We start from the raw sequence: 18,215 nt of genomic DNA on the forward strand, positions 1-18,215 counted from the left end.
GCTTAGCTCCAGTGACACCTCCTAACCAAGGCCTCTTGTTATCCCCCACCCTGTGACATCACTTTGCATTGATTTATCAGTGATTCCGTTTTGTCCTCCAGTGGAATGTAAGCTCCTTGAGGACAGTCTCATCTTGTACTCTGTGTCCCCTCTGCTCATTGAATTATTGAAGGCACTTCTCTAGCTTGCTGTCATCTCACTGTTTTAAAGATGGAGTTAGCTACAAAGAAGGATGCTCTGGTTTGTCATCTAAGATCTGTTTCCGAATCTAAACCAATAGGCTTCAAATGAAATGTGATGGGAGGAGGGAGATAATCACGATGATGATCAGACAGAAACACCACAGCAAGGGATTAGAAAATGTAGTCAGAGGAAATTACTTATGGTGGAGAGAAGGAGGGTGGTTCTTTTCTCCTTAGGCCCTCCTGTTAGAATCAGAGTACAGATACTAATGGTCCTGGCTAGGCAAAAAGCAAAACATTTTCTAGAATTTGATTCCATTTTTGAAAAGAATATTTTTTTTCAAAGAAAGAAGATTAAAATACTGACATTTCTCATGCCCCCTCTGAGCTTCAGAGTTGAATGGAAAGCCCCACATTTAGGGTTTTTTTAAATGCCCTTCACTAAAGTCAGCTTAAAGAAAGAGGAAACATAGCAACATTCTTTATCCTTCAGTCACATTCAGCTGCAGCATAAAAGGGCTGAACCTTGAATGATGTTACTTTGGTGTTTCTTTCTTAACATCACACATGTTTCTGGACTAGGGACATAAATACCGACTTGTGATGATGTATCCTCCATAGGCAGGACTAAGTAGCCACGACTTTATTTGAACTTCAGGAACCCTTATGTCACTGCAATAGGCATTGCATTCCTATCGTTGTTAATTGAGGTACCATGTGTTTCACTTCGGATAAGTTTAATGAGAATTTGAGCTACTTAGGCTTCTCTCTGTGAAGGAGACATTAGAGGTTCTTAAGGACAAAATAACCATAATCTTGTAAATGCTGTGAATCAGTATAAGGGTCTTGACATTATACCATCAGAAATGGGGGGTGGGGGAGCTCCTAGTGGAGTGAGCCATAAATAATTTTTTAATTCCCTTTATCTATTCATGAGATGAAAGGAAAAAAAATCAAAGTCAGCTTATTGACTTTGGGAATATAGTGTCACAGGCTAAGGAAGACCTTGTGCTATGCATTCTTCAAGAGGTCTGGCTTCAAATATTAGCTCTATTCCTGACTCACTTTTGTAACCTTGGATAAGTCATTAAACGTCTACATTTTGAGGGTAAATGAATTGAGGATAATATCGACCAAGTCACACACACATTCCCTCCAGGAGGATATATAAAACCCTTTGTTGTTTTTTAAAGCTCTTTACCTGGCCTTTCCTACCTTTCCAGTCTTTTACTTTACTCCATTCCACATACTCTGCAATCCACCGACACTGGCCTCTTTGCTATTCCCTGAACAATAACACTCCATTTCCTGTCTCCCAGCATGTCCCCCCCTGCCTGTAGCTCTCTCTTTCCTCATCTCTGCCTCCTGGCTACCTTCAAGTCACAGCTAAACTCATACCTTCTACAAGACCTCCTTTAATGCTAGCACCTTCACTGTGAGATTATTTCTGATTTATCACATCCAGATTTTGGGTAATTTGCATGTCATCTTCCCCCAAGACCATGAGCACCTTGGGAGCAGGGACTGCCTTTTGCCTTCCTTTGTATCCTCAGTTTTAGTTCAGTGCCTAGCACATAGTAAATGCTTAATAAATGTTTGTTGACTGACTGACTGCCCACTGCCCACCAAACAAGTATATTGTGATGCTGAATAATTTGGTGCTGCATGAAAGGCAAGGTGTTAGACCTTGTAAAGGCTATTCAGATTTTCAGATCTTATTGATTCTACCCCCACATTATCTCGAGCAACTACCTACTTCTCTCCACTTACACGGCCACAACTTTAGTTAAGGCCTCATTTCCTCTCGTCTAGACTGTCAGAAGAGTCTCTTCCTCTAAGCTGTCCCAACTCTGATCCATTCCGTACCAAAAATGAGACTCCTGAAGCAAAGGCCTGATTCCCTTGCTCTCTCGGTGGTTCCCTATTGCCTCCAGGATCAAATATGAATTCCTTTGTTTGGCATGTAAAACCCTTTGTAATTCAGCTCTCCTAGCATTCCAGGCTTAGACATATTCCTCCCTTCATTCACTCTACAATCCAGCCACAGTGGCCTGATTACTCTTCCTCAAACACAACACTCAATTTCCCACATCTTTCTGTGCCTTTGCATAAGTAATCCCCCATGCCTAGGATGCACTCCCTTCTCACCTCTGCCTCTTACAGTCTCTCACTAGCCTCCTTCAACACTCAACTCAAATAACACCTCCCACCTAAGGCCTTTCTTGATTTCTACCTATCTGCCTACCCCAGCCACTAACTTCCCCTCCACCCCAGTTACCTGGTACTTACTGAATTTTATATGTTTCCTCCGAGTGAATGTAAATTTCTTTAAGGGCAGGGACTATTTGGTTTTTGTCTTTGCAACCTGAGCCCCTAACAGTGTCAGGCATGTAGTAGGTGCTTAATAAATGCTTGTTGGTTGATTTTTATATAGTACCACCAGTAGCTACTGAATATCACGGAGAATACTGTTGAGTCTATGTGGTAAGAATAAAATATTACTTTCTCTCTCCCCCCCCCCCCACCTCCTCTCCTTCCCCCTCCTTTTTCTTCTTCCTATAGTCATTAGAACAGTCATTTCTCAAGCATCTATGGGAATAAGGAAGGCAGGGGATAGACTGGAAACTAAAATCCACATATAATTTAAAGTCTCTTTTTACTTCCACCAAACCTTGAAGTGCCAGCAAGTAGCAAAATTGCCAAACTACAGTTGCTTTGTTTAGTCTTCACTGAGCACTTTAAAAGGCTAAAATCAGTCAGAAGGACCGAGCATCTGTGTAATTTGATCAACTGGCTAAACAACAGCCTCCTCTCCCCCAGCCCCCCAAGTTGACGTGTGTGTGTGTGTGTGTGTGTGTGTGTGTGTGTGTGTGTGTGTGTGTGTGTGTGTGTGTGTGTGTGTGTGTGAGAGAGAGAGAGAGAGAGAGAGAGACATTTCACCGTGTGAGCATGTCTATTGTCAGCCCAGCAGGCTGCCTGTTCATCTCATGTCTATTGTCAGCCCAGCAGGCTGCCTGTTCATCTGTGTTTCTAGGCGCATGGGTGCCAGTTGAAAGCAATTACCTCTGGAAAAGAACAAAGGCTTTTGAGCTTAGCTGCTTTCTAAAACAGCCTGCACCTGGTATTGCTCAGGCACCTTTGGGAAGGAGAAGAAGCTAGATGGGGACCCAGAGTGGAGAAAGTCGCTGAGGCTTAAGAGGAGCAGTCCCTTAAGAATGGTATCCCCAGAATGACTTCTCTCCCTTCTTGGCTGCTGCTCCTTGGCATGTCCTTATTTTCCTTCTCTGTTATTCCAGCCCCTGCTTCTGAGGATTATAGATTTAGAGCTGGGAGGAACCTTGGAGCTCACCTATTTTACACGGGAGAGGTTAAATTGCTTCATTGTGGTCACAGAAGTAGGAAGAAGCAGAGCCACCATCTGGCTCCAAAGCCAACACACTCCTTCTGGTACTCTGTGCAGGGTAGGGTCTTCAGGACAAGCAAAGGGGAGAGAAGAACTTCTGAAGCAAGATTTCCCTACTCTGCCTTTTCCCCATTCCTTCTGAGCACCCATATCATTGACAGAACCCAGTGGTGATCTCTTAGGGACTAGCCATGGGCTAAAAAGATCACTAAACTAGGTGTGGACAGGCCTTGCTTTTAGTCCCAGGTCTGTCACCGAGTGGCCTTGTGAGAATTGTTTCACTTCTCAAGGTCTTGGTTTCCTGATCTATAGAAAATGGGGGGATTGGACTAGATCAGGGGTTCTTAACTTTTGTATGTGTCATGGAACCCTTTGGCAGTCTGATGAAGCCTGTAGACTCCTCAGAAGGTTTATAAATGCATAAAACAAAATACATAGAATAAAAAGGAAACAAATTACAGCGAAATATAATTACCAAAATAAGAATAAAACAAGTTCATAGATCCCAGGTTAAGAACCTCTAGACTAGAGGATTTCTTATGGTCCCTTCCTTGTCTAGGATTCTTTCTCAGAACAGTTACTTAAGATCCCCAGCCCCAGCTCCCCTTGGGAACCCTCTGAATCTGGTAGTGTCTTGAAAATGTAGGTGATCTTTTGTCTATTCAAAGATACATATAACCTAAGTATACCAGGTAGGCCAATCCCCAAGGCCCTGAGAATATGAGAGTCAGTCCAAGATAGATTTACACAGAGCCCCACTTCTTTACTGTATTACACACTGCCCCCCCCCCTGCCTCAGGGTGTGGGGAAGGTGATTTGACCCAGGCCATAGATTCTGCCAGCAGTGGTTTGGAGCTAGAGATAAGGGAAGAAGGGAACAAGCATTTATTAAGTGCCTACTGTGTACTGGGCACTGTGCTAAGTGCTTTATTAATAGTATCTCATTTGATCCTCAACAACCCTGGTAGGGAGGTGCTGTTGTTGTTATCTCCATTTTACAACTGAGGGAGCTGAAGCAGAAGTAGGTAAGTGACTTGCCCAGGGTGACACAGCTAGTATGGGTCTGAGATCGAGTCTCCCTGACTCCAGACTGGGTGTTCTATCCACTGAGCCACTTAGCTGCCTCAGCATAGTGCCTCATCCCATGGCATAGGTGATGGGGATAAAGGGGTGGGAGTCAAATAGAATCACCAAGTTCCTGAAAAGTAAAAATGGTGAAGTGTTCTCTATTATTATCCTTCTGCAACAGCTTATTAGGAATGAAGAGGGTGTTCCTTGAGCCACACTGGCTGGAGGGCTTCTGGGCAATTCATTTAACCTCTCGGTGTTCCAGGTAACTCTAAGGCTAGAAGTCACAGATGTGGTGTTTATTGGTATCCCTGAAAGCATTTTCCACATCAGAAGCTGCCCATACAAATGAAATCATAGGTCCAGACTGCTTCAAATACAGATGCTCTGGATTAAATGGACTTTGTGAGCTGGTCTGGGAACCTTCCTTACCTTACCAACATTGTTTTGCTGGGGAAATGAATTCAAATTTCTGAACAATGGACTTAGGAACTTTCAGAATGCAATTTGTTGGTAAATTGGGCATTCTTCATATTATTCTCTAGCCGCAGCGGCAGTCACCTAGAAATACCCAGTGGGGATTTTTTGCCCAGACATTGACCCTGGCTAAGAAATGTGGGTTCCAGAGAAAGATAGTAAAATATTCTCTATTATTGCTCTCTTCACTTCTCTGAGATTGTTGGGAAGCAGGGTCTGCTTCAGCAGTATGTCAGAAGAACCTTTTTCCCTAGATGAAGCAAAGCAATAGGATCATTATTATGCCTGCCTTATATAAATGACAAACTGGTTATCAAGACGAGAAAAATCACAGAACCTTGTAATACAAGAACAAAAATGGGGCTCAGAAGTTAGTTCAGTTCTGCCCCCTTGCCTCTAGGCATAAATTAGATTGATCAAATCTAGATAAAATTATTGTCTATGGCATTCCTAAATATTTCTGGGAACTGAGATTGTAATTTTCCCTCTATCTAATATTCTTCATTATATAAAAGCTTCTTGTTACATACAGCCTAAATATGTTTCTCTCCATAATTTATAGCTGTTTGCTGAGTATTAAGCATCTTCTGTGTGCACTGGTCTGTGAAACCAGGCATGGGCCCTTTCTTGACAGAGTCTGCAGCCTAATTGGGGAGAGGGGGGGAGAAATAAGACAAATACACAAATTACAAACACCAGTTAATATTTAAGAAATGCATAAAAGGACAAAGAGATCATCAGGAGAAGTTTCAGAAGGGAGTGATTATTTAGAGCTAGAGGTGACACTTGAGATGGGCCTTGAGAGAAAGACAGAATATGAGAGATATGCCATTCTAGGTATGGACACAGCATGACCAAGGTAGAGAGGCAAGAAAGGCAAGAATGAGATGAGGGAACTGATGAGTAGCCTTGTTTGGCTGAAATACAGATTACATGCTGAGGAGACTGCAATTAAGTCTGGAAAGGTAGGTTGGGAGTCTTATAATGAGGACTTCGAATGCCAATATTAGAATAACTAAAGGTTTGGAGCAAAGGTGCAATCTGATCAGACCCCATGTGTTAGGAAGATTATTTTGGCAACTACATGAAGGATGTGTTGAAGATAGGAGAAGACTAGGGGCAGGAAAAGCAATTAGTTGGGGCTACACTGAGGAATACTTCCTATTGAAAAGCTAGGATGGAAGCTGACTGCTCTGGTTAACTGAAGGTTCGGCACAGACCCTTTTGTGGTTTAACTCTGTTGTAAGTCTTTCTAAGGAAATATTCATCTCTATTCCTGCCCTAATAAGTACATTGCAGTGAACCTTTCATCTCTGGTTCATTTTAACATCATATCTCATTGCTATTACTATAGCTGTAGCCATATAAAGTATAAGAAATTGACCGGAATATGTCCACTGTATATCCTAGAAATCCATTTTTCTTGTAATTTCTCCCCTCCTCAACAATTCAAGTTAACTGAAGATTCTGACTAGTTCGATTTTTACTTGCTTGAGAAATTTGAAAGAGAAGCAAAGTTAATAAGTGGAAGGAACAATCAAGGAGGGAAAAAGGCATTTTTGAGGGCTGAATGTTGGAAACAAAAGAGTTTGCAGGTTTCTTTAGCCTTTTCTCATCTAGCCATCAGTCACTTTGAGAGATAACTGCAGCAGTTAGGTGCCATGTAAAGTAAATAACAACTCATCATCCCATGTTCATTCAGTAAGCACTCACCTCTCTTTATACAGAATCATTAGAGGTCACTCTGGTTCCTCTTACAAACTCCTTAATTCTTGTTTTGGACTGTATATATTTTTAAGCTAACTAATTAAGTCTTAAGTACATTGGAGAGTGAGATTTTAGGATAGGCATAATTTAAGGTCAGTTTACTTAGTTGAAACTATATAGCATCAAATGGAGCTTTTTGATTTTGATTTTAACATACATTTTGTTGGTTTTTTGGGTTTTTTTGCGGGGCAATGAGGGGTTAAGTGACTTGCCCAGGGTCACACAGCTAGTAAGTGTCAAGTGTCTAAGGCCGGATTTGAACTCAGGTACTCCTGAATCCAGGGCCGGTGCTTTATCCACTTAACATACATTTTTAATTGCAGGTGTTTTGCTTATCCACTTATGCTGAAAGTTACATTCCTTTATGATTTCTGAAGATAATTTAAAAGGAATAGCTAGGAAGGCAGAGACAAGCTTTGAGAGGTCCAATAAGAATAAAAACTGGGTCATTTATTATAGCTGGCTAACATTTTTAAAAACATATATACTTTATAGCCCTTTTTTTTCCTTCATTGCCTTTTTTTAAAAAATCTTACAATTCATAGAATTCTAGATTTAAGAGCTTTTGTTTGTTGTTTAGTCATTTTTTTTTTAATCTTGTCTGACTGTGACTCTATTTAGGGTTTTTTGGGGGCAAATATTCTGGAGCGGTTTGCCATTTCCTTCTCCAGCTCATTCGACAGGAGGAAACTGAAGCAAACAGGGTTAAGTGACTTGCCCAGGGTCACACAGCTAGTAAGTGTCTGAGACCAGATTTGGTCAGATTTGAACTCAGGAAGAGGAATCTTCCTGACTCCAGGCCTGGCACTCTATCCACTGCAGTGCCACCTAGCCTCCCCACTTAAGAGCCGGAAGGGACCTTATAGGCCATCTAGTCCACCCCTCTCATTTAACAGTGAAGAAACTGAGGCCCAGAGAGGATAAGTGACTTGCCCAAGATCACACACAAAGTGACAAAGCTAGGGTTTCAACCCAAGCTATCTGACTCTTGGAATCTCAGATAATTTTTAGATGAAATTGATACCTCATAGTTATCTATACCAAGTTCTCAGTTATTTGTGCTCAATGGAAGTCGACTCAATGTCATTTAGAATCCAAAAATGATAATAACTGGCACTTACATTGCATAAATACTTCCTGAGAAGGAAAGTATGCTGGGGAGGGGGGGGAGGTCTCATTGACTATGGGTATGTCTGATGTATTTCTTATACATTGCCATCGCCAAGCAGAGTATAAGGTAGATTTGGGGTGAGTAGAGCAAAGACAAGGGAATAGGGAAAAAGAAATACGGATAATCGCCCTAAATCTAACCTAAGTCTATACAATCCCCAAACTCCCTTCCAGTTCAGCTAATTCAAAAGAGCAGGGCTCCTATGTTAACTCACCACCTGGGGTCTGTAGCTTCAATGGGAAACAGCCAGGGTCCTCAGGACAAAAAACTGCTAAGAAAGAACCTCCTCCTTCTCTGCTCCTGCAGCTCTCACCACCGGAAAGAAAGTGACTCCAGAAGGAACCTGAGCTCCCCTCAGCGAGCATTTACTCTCCCTCCCCAAAAAGGGGAGGTCCTTCAAACTGCCTGTGGAGAGTGGTTTCTCCTGCTGATATCAGCAGCATACATCACTCAGGGCAGGCCAGGTGTGGCCCATCCCAATCAGTGTGCCAAATTCCATTATCTTACCACAATAGTAAGAGTTATGGGTGGAGCTAGATGAGAAGGAATTTGAATCTCAGGTTAAAGAGTTAAGACTTGATCTTGCCACAAATTACCATTGTAGTAGCTGAATTCAGACTTTTGAACAGGGTAAAATGACTTACTGGGAATACATTTATACAGATCTCAGTAACGTCTGTAGCACATTTGCAGCTATTTCAGCAGATGTAAATTGGAAATTTAAATTTCTTTTCCTTTTCCTTTGGCTGTTTTGTTTCTTTTAAGCAGCTGTGGGGAGGCTAGATAGGTGAAGAAATTGTTGGTACGCTCTTGGGTTTCTTCACCAGCCGTGAGTTGACTGTGGATACTGCATAAAACCAATACTCATGAACACTGGTTGAATAAAATGTCTTTGTAGATATATAGCAGTCCTTTCAACAAAATCATTATCCTCCTCACTCCAGAAGATAAACTGATAGATCGCAAATAAAAGCAGCAGATTTTTCATTCACTTGCTTCAAGTAATTGAAACCATTTAATTGTAGCAGGTTTAGATGCATAACGAGGCCTGAAATCTTTGAGCACATTTTATGCTTTCTTTATCTTTTTTTTTATTATTTTCAACAAAGAGATGAGTACTCAAAGCATTTGCCATGTTTCACCTATTTTATGGTGCTCTCCCTATGTTTGCATGGCAGCAAAATCATTTCTTTTTTCTTTTTTGTTGTTTTGTTGTTTTTCTGGTTTGTTTTAAATCATTTCTTTTTTCAAAATGATCACACACATCTCAGTACATCACATTATTTATATGGGCAACAGCAGTCAGTGCCTTTGAGCAAGTCATTTACACTCAGTGGGCCTCTGTTACCCCTTGCTAAAATGGGAGTCTTTAGACTGGATGACCTTGAAGGTCCCTGCTAGCTCGTAATTCTTTGATCCTCTAAGACATCGTTACTAAACCAGTTTGAATGCCTCACTCACAAGCTACTTACCGAAGAAACCATCAGCAATCACATTATAGTGGCTTTCCGGCGCCGCCCCCCCCCCCAATTCCTGAAGTAACTCTGAGGTTCCTGCAAGTATTTTGGCAAACAGCATTTCCTGAATTTTGTTGACAGGACCTAATATAACAAATTCAGAGGCACCCAAATTTCCATGGATCACATATAGTAAGGAATTGCTTTGTCATAACATATATTAACACATGAATGTGTTTGGAAATGATGGGTTGGATAAGAGTTGGGAAGATTGGAAAATAGGTTTTATTTAATGCATCATCATTACTAGTTCACAGGAATGGCTTAAGGGAGTAGTTTTTCCTAAATACAGTATAAAAGATAACATTTATATAGAGCTTACTATGTGCCAGGCATTGAGCTAAGCACTTTACAATTATTATCTCATTTGATCCTCCCAAACACCCTGGGAGGTAGGTGCTATTATTATCCTCCTTTTACAGATAAGGAAACTGAGGCAAGTAGAGGTTAAGTGACTTGCCCAGGGTCATATAGCTAGTTAGTGTTGAGTCTGGATTTGAACTCAGGTTTGCCTGACTCCAGGCCTAGTGCTTTATTCATTGTGCCACCTAGCTGCCAGCATGGCAGCAATATTAATGGGTATTATGTTCTTTACATTAGAATTAAAGAAAAGGAATAGAAAGAACTTTCTGAGCTAGGAATGTTACCATCCAAGACAAAATAAAAAGAAGAAAAGAAGTGTTCATGAGTTCACTTAATGGCCTACAATCTCATCTAGCCAAAACAAAAATCCTCAGTAAAATAAAACAGTTCCAAAATACTTAATTGTAATTAAATTTTTTTAATCTTTTTAAAAAGTGGGGCAATTAGGAATGAACTATTCATGAGAACAGTCAGAAGATGAGGTATTATTAACCATGTAAACTTATGCATTTGATCTTATTATATGATGTGAACATTAAGCATTGTAGATGCTTGAAATTGAAGACATTTCATTATATATGTAGCTAACTAAATTCCAAATAGCTTTGAGGTATTAAATAGTAAACCCACTCCCTTACAGCCACCTCTGAAAATGGATATCTTTACTAGCTTTCCACAACTTTTTTGATGTCTTTTTCTGAAAACTCCCTAACTTCAATGGTAGTTTTACCCAAAGATAGGATTAAGTTTGCGTTCTTGTTATTTTTGTGGTAAAGGTAATTTTCCTTGCATGCTGTTTTGTACACAAAAACAAAAACTACAGTTTTGTTTATCTAGAGAAAGAGTTCTTAACCTAGGACCTTGGAACTTGTTTAATTTTTAAAATTATTTCACTAACTGTATTTCAGTGTAATTGGTTTCCTTTGTATAAAATAATCCTATGTATTTTGTCTTATACATTTAAAAACAATATTCTGAGAAGGCTTCCATGGATTTTATAAGCCTGCTAAAGGGGTCCATGGCACCAAAAAAAGGTTAACTGCTAATGTCAAGGATTCCTTGCTTGTAGGACAGTTGGGGGGTATAAACACCTTTTGTAATCATTATTACTCAGGCCACATAGGTTTCCATATGAAGCTTCATAATAACAGTGTAGACTGTCAGTTCTTAACTGGAAACCAGAAAATGACCTTACAATTGAGATTAATTAGAAATTATTTCCAGGAGGGAAGGACCAAGAAAGAAAATAACCAAAAAAATAAAATAACATTAGTTTGAATATTGCATTGACTCACCTATTTTCCTTGGTGGAAATTGACATGCCTCTAGTTTAATCATGTCATGATCTAAATAAAATCTTACACACTAATCATATTTATGGGGGGGGTGTTTTTTGTGTGTTTTGCTCTAGATGTGCTCTTTATGCCATTGTCCAGGAGCAACAATTGGTTGTGATGTGAAAACGTGTCGCAGGACATATCATTACCACTGCGCATTGCATGACAAAGCTCAAATCCGAGAGAAACCTTCACAAGGAATTTACATGTAATTATTTTTTCACGTTTACCCTCTTTGTAAAGAAATCTCCAAAAATCTGAAAGTCTTCTCAGTATAGTAGCTAAGCATATCATCCTCTGGAGGTGCTTTAACTAAATGGAATTTACTGCACAGAGGAAAACTGGGAAGTTTGATTCTTAGCTCTTAACCTAACTGTCTCATTATTGTGAAGAGTGAAACATCCTGCTAGTTTTATTAACTGAAAATGAGCTCAATATCATTTGCTTACTTGATCATTTTTAACTGCTTCATTTTATAGGGTTTATTGCCGAAAACACAAGAAAACTCCACATAACTCTGAAGGTAAAACTGTTCAACCATTTCTGTGGTTTCAAGAAGATGTATTAATTGAGTGAATTGGATTGAACTAATGCATATTGTTAAGAAATGTCTGAAAATCCTACATAGAGTTGGAAGAATTAAGTGAAGCATTAGGACGAATTTAATATACAGAGTGAAATGATGAGAATTCTTGAGTAAACATCTGTCCTGAGGTTCTTGTTGAAGGTAATATGCTTTTCTTTAGGAAGAAATTTTTTGGTGGATGATTAAAAGTGCTGGTAAGTGAATTAGTAGGTTTTTTAAAATAGTAATTAGTATTACTGTTGACTATAATATTTCAGTTATTATAGAATATGTTGAGATTGAGAAGATGAATAGTTTCTATGATTGTCAAACCTTTTAAATTAAAAATCCCATTATGAAACTTTTTTTAAAGCATTCTAACTATCAGCATGATAGATAGAAAATGAGTAAATTTTCAGTAGTATATAATGATTTTTTCCTTTTTAAGTTTGTATAAAACTGGATAGTCAGGTTCCTATGTACTTAGGCAAATTGTGCATGATTTTTGGAAAGTGACAGCTTTGATTTATTCTATACTGTCAATATAAAACGCTCTTAAATTTAATCAGGGATTCTATTTATTTTATTTTATTCTTACCATCTAGATTTTGGGTGTTTCAGGCCTGTGATAGCATTGGTGTATAGAAATTCCTATGATTAATGCAGACAAGCAATTTATCTGTAATTTATAGTCTCAAAGAGTTGCCTATAGGCACTGAGAGGTTAAATAATTTAGCCATGGTCAGTCATATAGCAAGTATGTGTCCAAGGCAGGATATGACCCCAGGACTTCCTGACTCCACGGTCAACCCCTTAGCCACTACACCTCTTTTCCTCTCACCATTTAGGTTAGTGATATAAACAATTGATAGTTCTCTTTGCTGATTGTGTCAATACAAATCAAAATGATTTAAGTAGGGGCAGCTAGGTGGTGCAGTGGATAAAGCACTGGCCCTGGATTCAGGAGGACCTGAGTTCAAAGCCAGCCTCAGACACTTGATACTTACTAGCTGTGTGACCCTGGGCAAGTCACTTAAACCTCATTGCCCTGCAAAAAAAAAAAAAGATTTAAGTACTCTCTTTGGAATGTTTGTCTTTTATAAATGATTTATTGGATCTTGTTCCGTCCATTTGTGACTATAATTTAATACAAATATGCCAGTTAAATCAGAAGTCTGATTTGATTTACAATAACTGATTTTTATGGACATAAGGAAGTATGTTGACTATTTAGATACCTAGATATCCAAAGGTATTGGTCATCAAGGCCTCCTGTATAAACTGTTCCCTCCCTGCAAGGTAGATTGTAGATAAGTAATTGGTACAGAGTGATTTTGCAGCATAAATGAATTTAGATTTATAAGTTTTGTGAATTTTAGTTTAAAACTAGAAATGTAATTTAAAACTTTTTGTTATGAGTATAGAAAGTACCCATTTTTGCTGCTGCTATGAATTTCATCCCTTCATTTATTCAGAAACATTGCCTCACAGAGATTGGTTTCTTTTCCACCTTTTTACGGGTTTATTTCTTGGTTTGCTGATGTAAGGTGTCACCCTCATGAGATTAAAAGAAAAAAGGAACTGTTTTTGTTTTGTTTTTACTGTTTGGGGAATGCAGATTTAAGGTCTGAGGAATGATTTGGAATGCCTCTCTATGCAGCAGGAAAATTTATCCAAGAGTAAAGGAAGGCATGTGTTCACACATGAAGGGACAGCCTTTTTTTAGTAAGAGAATACCTAAGCCATTCTTATCCTCTCCGAAGTCTATCTTATTTCCAAGAAAGCAAGAAAAATGGTTGTTCGTTAAATGCTTATTATTTACTTTGGTAAGAATATGAGGTTTGATACAGCAAAGATATGTATAGTTAGGTACTGTGCGGGTCCAGCCTACCCCAGTTTGGAGACAGAGACAGAGAGAGACTCATCACCAGGTTGGCTACCGGCTGATAGATTTTTTCAGTAAAGAAACTGTAATCTGTTTTAGGGGAATATTCACATTGATGAAATCAAAGATACTTGAGGTAGTGAAATAAGAAATCAGTCTATGAATACTGCAGAACACATACACAAAAGAGGTGCTGATGTACACTAGAATTAAGCTTATTTCATAAAACTTGGACTTTAATTTTATTATCTCTTTGGTCTAAATATAGACCACACTCCTAAAGTAAGATCTTTGAAAGGAAAAAGGACCAAGGTACACACTAAAAATGAACACGGTGAATTTGCAGGCAGGTTGCTAACGGTGTTTCTTGACTGTAGCTTTGTTTCCATGACATAACATTAGTTCCCATGAGAAAACAGAAAAGAAAACTTTGTGGTCTAGTTTCCAGGGATCTTTTGCATGAATGAACAAGTACTGCCTGGATATAAGAATGCACTAGCCTTATAACTGTGTACTCGCTGTTGGAAAAATATACACTTTGCCAGTACTTACAATGACTCATATGTAGGCCATTCTAGCTTATTATATCAGGTCAGTTTGATATGTGATTGTGTTAATTTTTCCACTTAATATAATAGAATTTTAAAATTATAAAGCCCTCTAATTATGTCACCATGAGTCATATGTTTAAAATTTTTTTTAAAGTAATCTTTTTCTCAAAGTTATGGCCTAGAATAGTGGAAATAGTTTGAACCTACCATTCTAGTATACCAATCCTGGATATTTGACAGTGCCAAGCTTGGAAACTAAATGTATGTGACTCACTTGCTTGGTCTACCATTAGTTTGCTTTGTCAATACCTATTCATAGGAACAGCATCCTATGTAGATGGCTTCCAGTATGACATGTCTTGAAGGGTACATCATTATCTTTCCCACTCCTCCACTTCTACCTACTGGCCTGTGCAAGCCAGCAAAAAAGCAAGGCCCTTCTGGATTAGACATTAGATAGAGCATTAGGGTGGGAGGTAAAGATAGATCCAGGGAAGAGGGAAATGTAGTCCTGGATGAGATGCCACAGTTAGGAGCCCTGGGTGGCCAGGTGTTAGGGAAATATATCATGAAGGACAGATTCATATCTATCAGTTCTGTAAACATTAAGCACTTATAAGACACTAGCAATGCAAAGACCAAAATGTGAGGCCACCGTTACCCAAACTTCACCGTTTCCCCAAAGGCCCTACCTAGCCTTTTTTTTTTTTTTTTTTTTTTGGTTGGGCAATGAGGGTTAAGTGACTTCCCCAGGGTCACACAGCTAGCAAGTGTCAAGTGTCTGAGGCCGGATCTGAACTCAGGTCCTCCTGAATCCAGGGCCAGTGCTTTATCCACTGCGCCACCTAAGCTGCCCCTCTACCTATCCTTTAGTTAGAAGTAATACATACTATTAAAAATGAGCAGCAGAGTAATCAAAAGTATGCACTGTGCTACTAGGATTATTTACATCAAGGTGCTATTCAAGCCAGTGGTATCATTTATTTTTCTCATCATTTTCTGCCTTTTTTTTCCCAGTGTCACCCTATTATGGAAAAAGTACCATTTTGGTAATAACTCAGTCTTATTGTCAGGTTTTTTTTTTTTAAATTAGCATTTTATTATAAAGTGTGAAAAAACATCAAACATATTATATATTGAGCAACTACAGAGACCCTGACACAGTAATGAGTGCATTGGACTGTGCTGGTTGCTAGATAGCTGCCCTTTTTTTCATTTTACATCACTCACCATAGGAATTGCAGGCTTTTATGCTGGTGATTGAAGGGAGATTGAGCACATCATGAATTTCTCATCTCTGATGGTGAGTGCTGTAATTTGTGTGTTCACCCTCCAGATTTGTAGCGGGTCATGATTACAAACCAAGGTCCATTTTAAACTGTCTTAACTTTAACTCTTATGTTATACCATTTAAGACTTCCATCACCTACAATAGCAAATTCCATCATTCCCTATCTTTATCACTACCCATCTCTGTGTGACCTGCACTGGAAACAGGCAGAATTTAAGTTGTATATATGGTTGTTCTGTAATATTCCAATAAAGTTAGGCTATTTTGTGTCATCCTTGCAATGTGAAGAACCATGACACTCTGGAATTCACTTAGCAGTTCAATTCACCTTCAGTATCACATTAGGTTATTTAGTTACTGCACATAATCACACAAAATTTGTCAGCCCACTCATTGGACACTGACAAAATGTAGGGCCACTGATAAAGTGCCCCAGGTGAAAACGAGCATGTGCCCTTTTCACTCATTTTCATTTTAAGGAGGCCAGGAATAACAAGACTCAGGGAAATTTCTGGGAAGAGATGAAAGTATTGGGTTGGTCCTAGAATTCTCCCTCCTCGCCCATGTTACAAGGCTCAATTTATTAGGAACTGTAGCCGTGTAAAGGAGCAGTGATTAGGAATTCTGAATTAAACACTGTACAGTCAGTTAGACGAAGGATTGGATTCTCTCTTATTGCTAGTTATCTGAATCTTGTGGAGGTAAATACAGTCTCTGTTTGTAGTGTAGCTCCCTAGAGCCAGGAGAATAGTTCAGTAGGAAAAACCACAGGGCTCTATACCGAGCACTAAGAAGAATGTTAGCCGGGACTCTGCAGGTCATTGTGGCCGTGTCGGCTAAAGAAAAACTACTCTTTCCACCCAGTTATTTAAATTGTCTCTCCTACTCCCTTTTAACTGACCTTAATTGCTATAACTACTATAATTCTGAGTGTGGTTCAAGTCCCAATTCAGCTGCTTGCTAGCCAGGCAAGTCATTTCACTTAACAATTTGAGCCTCAGTTCCCTCATCTGTCAAATGCAGATGATATTTGTACTACAACGACCTCACGAAGAAAGCACTGTGTAAACTTTCACGCCCTGGATGAATGTGAGCTGCTACTGTTATTCTTCCCATGACATTTAGAAGTATGTAGGTCAGTTCTGCCTGTACATAGAGTTTTCTTATGGCTTAATTCTCCCACTGTTTATTTCCCCTTTCTAATTCCACTCTGTACATACTGGAATGTGAAGTGTGAGATCAGTGTTCAGTGATTACTAGAGAGAGTGCCTCCACGTAAAGGAGCTAGAACACCACTTTTTGCCAATGGGGAGAGGGGAGAGGAGAGGACACTGCTTCCTCCCCAGCTGGCTCTTGTCATTGGCATAGTGGCAGCGGTGGTGGCGGCGGCAAGAGAAAAGAATGCTTTAAATAAATGGCTATTTGGACTCAGTCCTCTAACAGGTGGCATATACAACAATTCAGATACTGCTGTAAGCACCCCCTGGCCTGTATTCTTTCGTAGTCACTAGTTAAGAATTTTTACACTGAGCTGGTGATTAGGAATTTGGAGTTTGGCTTCTCCAGAGGGGAACCCTGGGATATGCCAAGCCCTCTAGCTACAGCTGCTACTTCAAAAGGCCAGAGGAACCACCCCACTAGAGTTGTTCACGTCATGGCCACTGATAAGAAGGCAGTCAGGACTGCTTCTACTTTGGGGAGCACCTCTAGTGAGTCTTGGACAAGCTGTAGAATTTGTAGCCATGGCTACTGAGGTTTTGCCTGGAGCAACTGTTGCTGCAATGTTTCAGGCCCGAGGAGATCTCTCTTCAGTTAATAAGAATCCTACACACAGAAAAGGTAAGTGATGGTAGAATTTCGTTCAAAATTTAAAGACAATCTCCATATCTCATGTTTATAGTTTTTTTTTTTTAACATTAACTTTGCTGCATTGGTCCTTCTTGAACCATGAAACTGATATTGTTCACTATTGAAAAACATCTAAGAGAGGATGAGATAGTGAAATTATTTGTATTTTAAAGATCATTGAGCTTCCTTTGTTTTCTAGAAAGCAAGATGAATTCTTTTGAACTCAGCATTTTCATGTTTCGGTGAAGCAGAAATTTCTCTTTGACAAATCCAGTTGTATGTAGCATCTTAGACCTCTCACTTGATACATAATACCTGTTAAATATTTGGAAAGGACTTAGCATCTACAAGAATAGGGATCACAGTGCTTTCTTGGTAAGAAATTAATCAGTTAAATGGTAAGACAGGAGATTAGCAGTGGCCTGTGGGAAAGAAAATAGGATGGTAAGAAAAAGATTGCAGGTGTACAGTACTCTCAGATTTTCCTTCTTTTTCTTTCTTTCCTTTTTTGATATTTAAATGATCAGTTGCTTAGGCTCTTTAAAAAAAAAAAAAAAAGCATTTTCTATAGGCCAAATATTATGCAAGTGAGCATTCAGTTACAATGTTAGTTTTCTTCAAACATAGTGCTTTGCACACAGTGGCTAATAAATGCTTTTGCATCCATGGATTATAGTTATACTGCTTTTGCATTCAGTATAACTTAACATCTGACATATGCTAGATATTTAAATATATAAATGAATGGCTATATTTCTTTAATGGTAGCCATCCAAGTCCAAGAAGGGAG

At 39.2% G+C, this 18,215-nt stretch overlaps 1 protein-coding gene across 4 annotated transcripts in view; it reads left to right on the forward strand.

Annotated features, from left to right (window-relative positions):
• PHF6 (PHD finger protein 6) overlaps window positions 1–18,215 on the forward strand; it is a 34,366-nt gene that overhangs the window by 6,134 nt on the left and 10,017 nt on the right. For all 4 annotated transcript variants that reach the window (XM_043974214.1, XM_043974217.1, XM_043974216.1 and 1 more), the window contains exons 4-5: window positions 11,360–11,493; window positions 11,765–11,808. In XM_043974214.1, coding sequence (XP_043830149.1) covers window positions 11,360–11,493; window positions 11,765–11,808 — 178 coding nt within the window. The remainder of the gene's footprint in view (window positions 1–11,359; window positions 11,494–11,764; window positions 11,809–18,215) is intronic.

Source organism: Dromiciops gliroides, chromosome X (assembly GCF_019393635.1).
Source record: "Dromiciops gliroides isolate mDroGli1 chromosome X, mDroGli1.pri, whole genome shotgun sequence".
NCBI classification, from domain to species: Eukaryota; Metazoa; Chordata; class Mammalia; order Microbiotheria; family Microbiotheriidae; genus Dromiciops; species Dromiciops gliroides.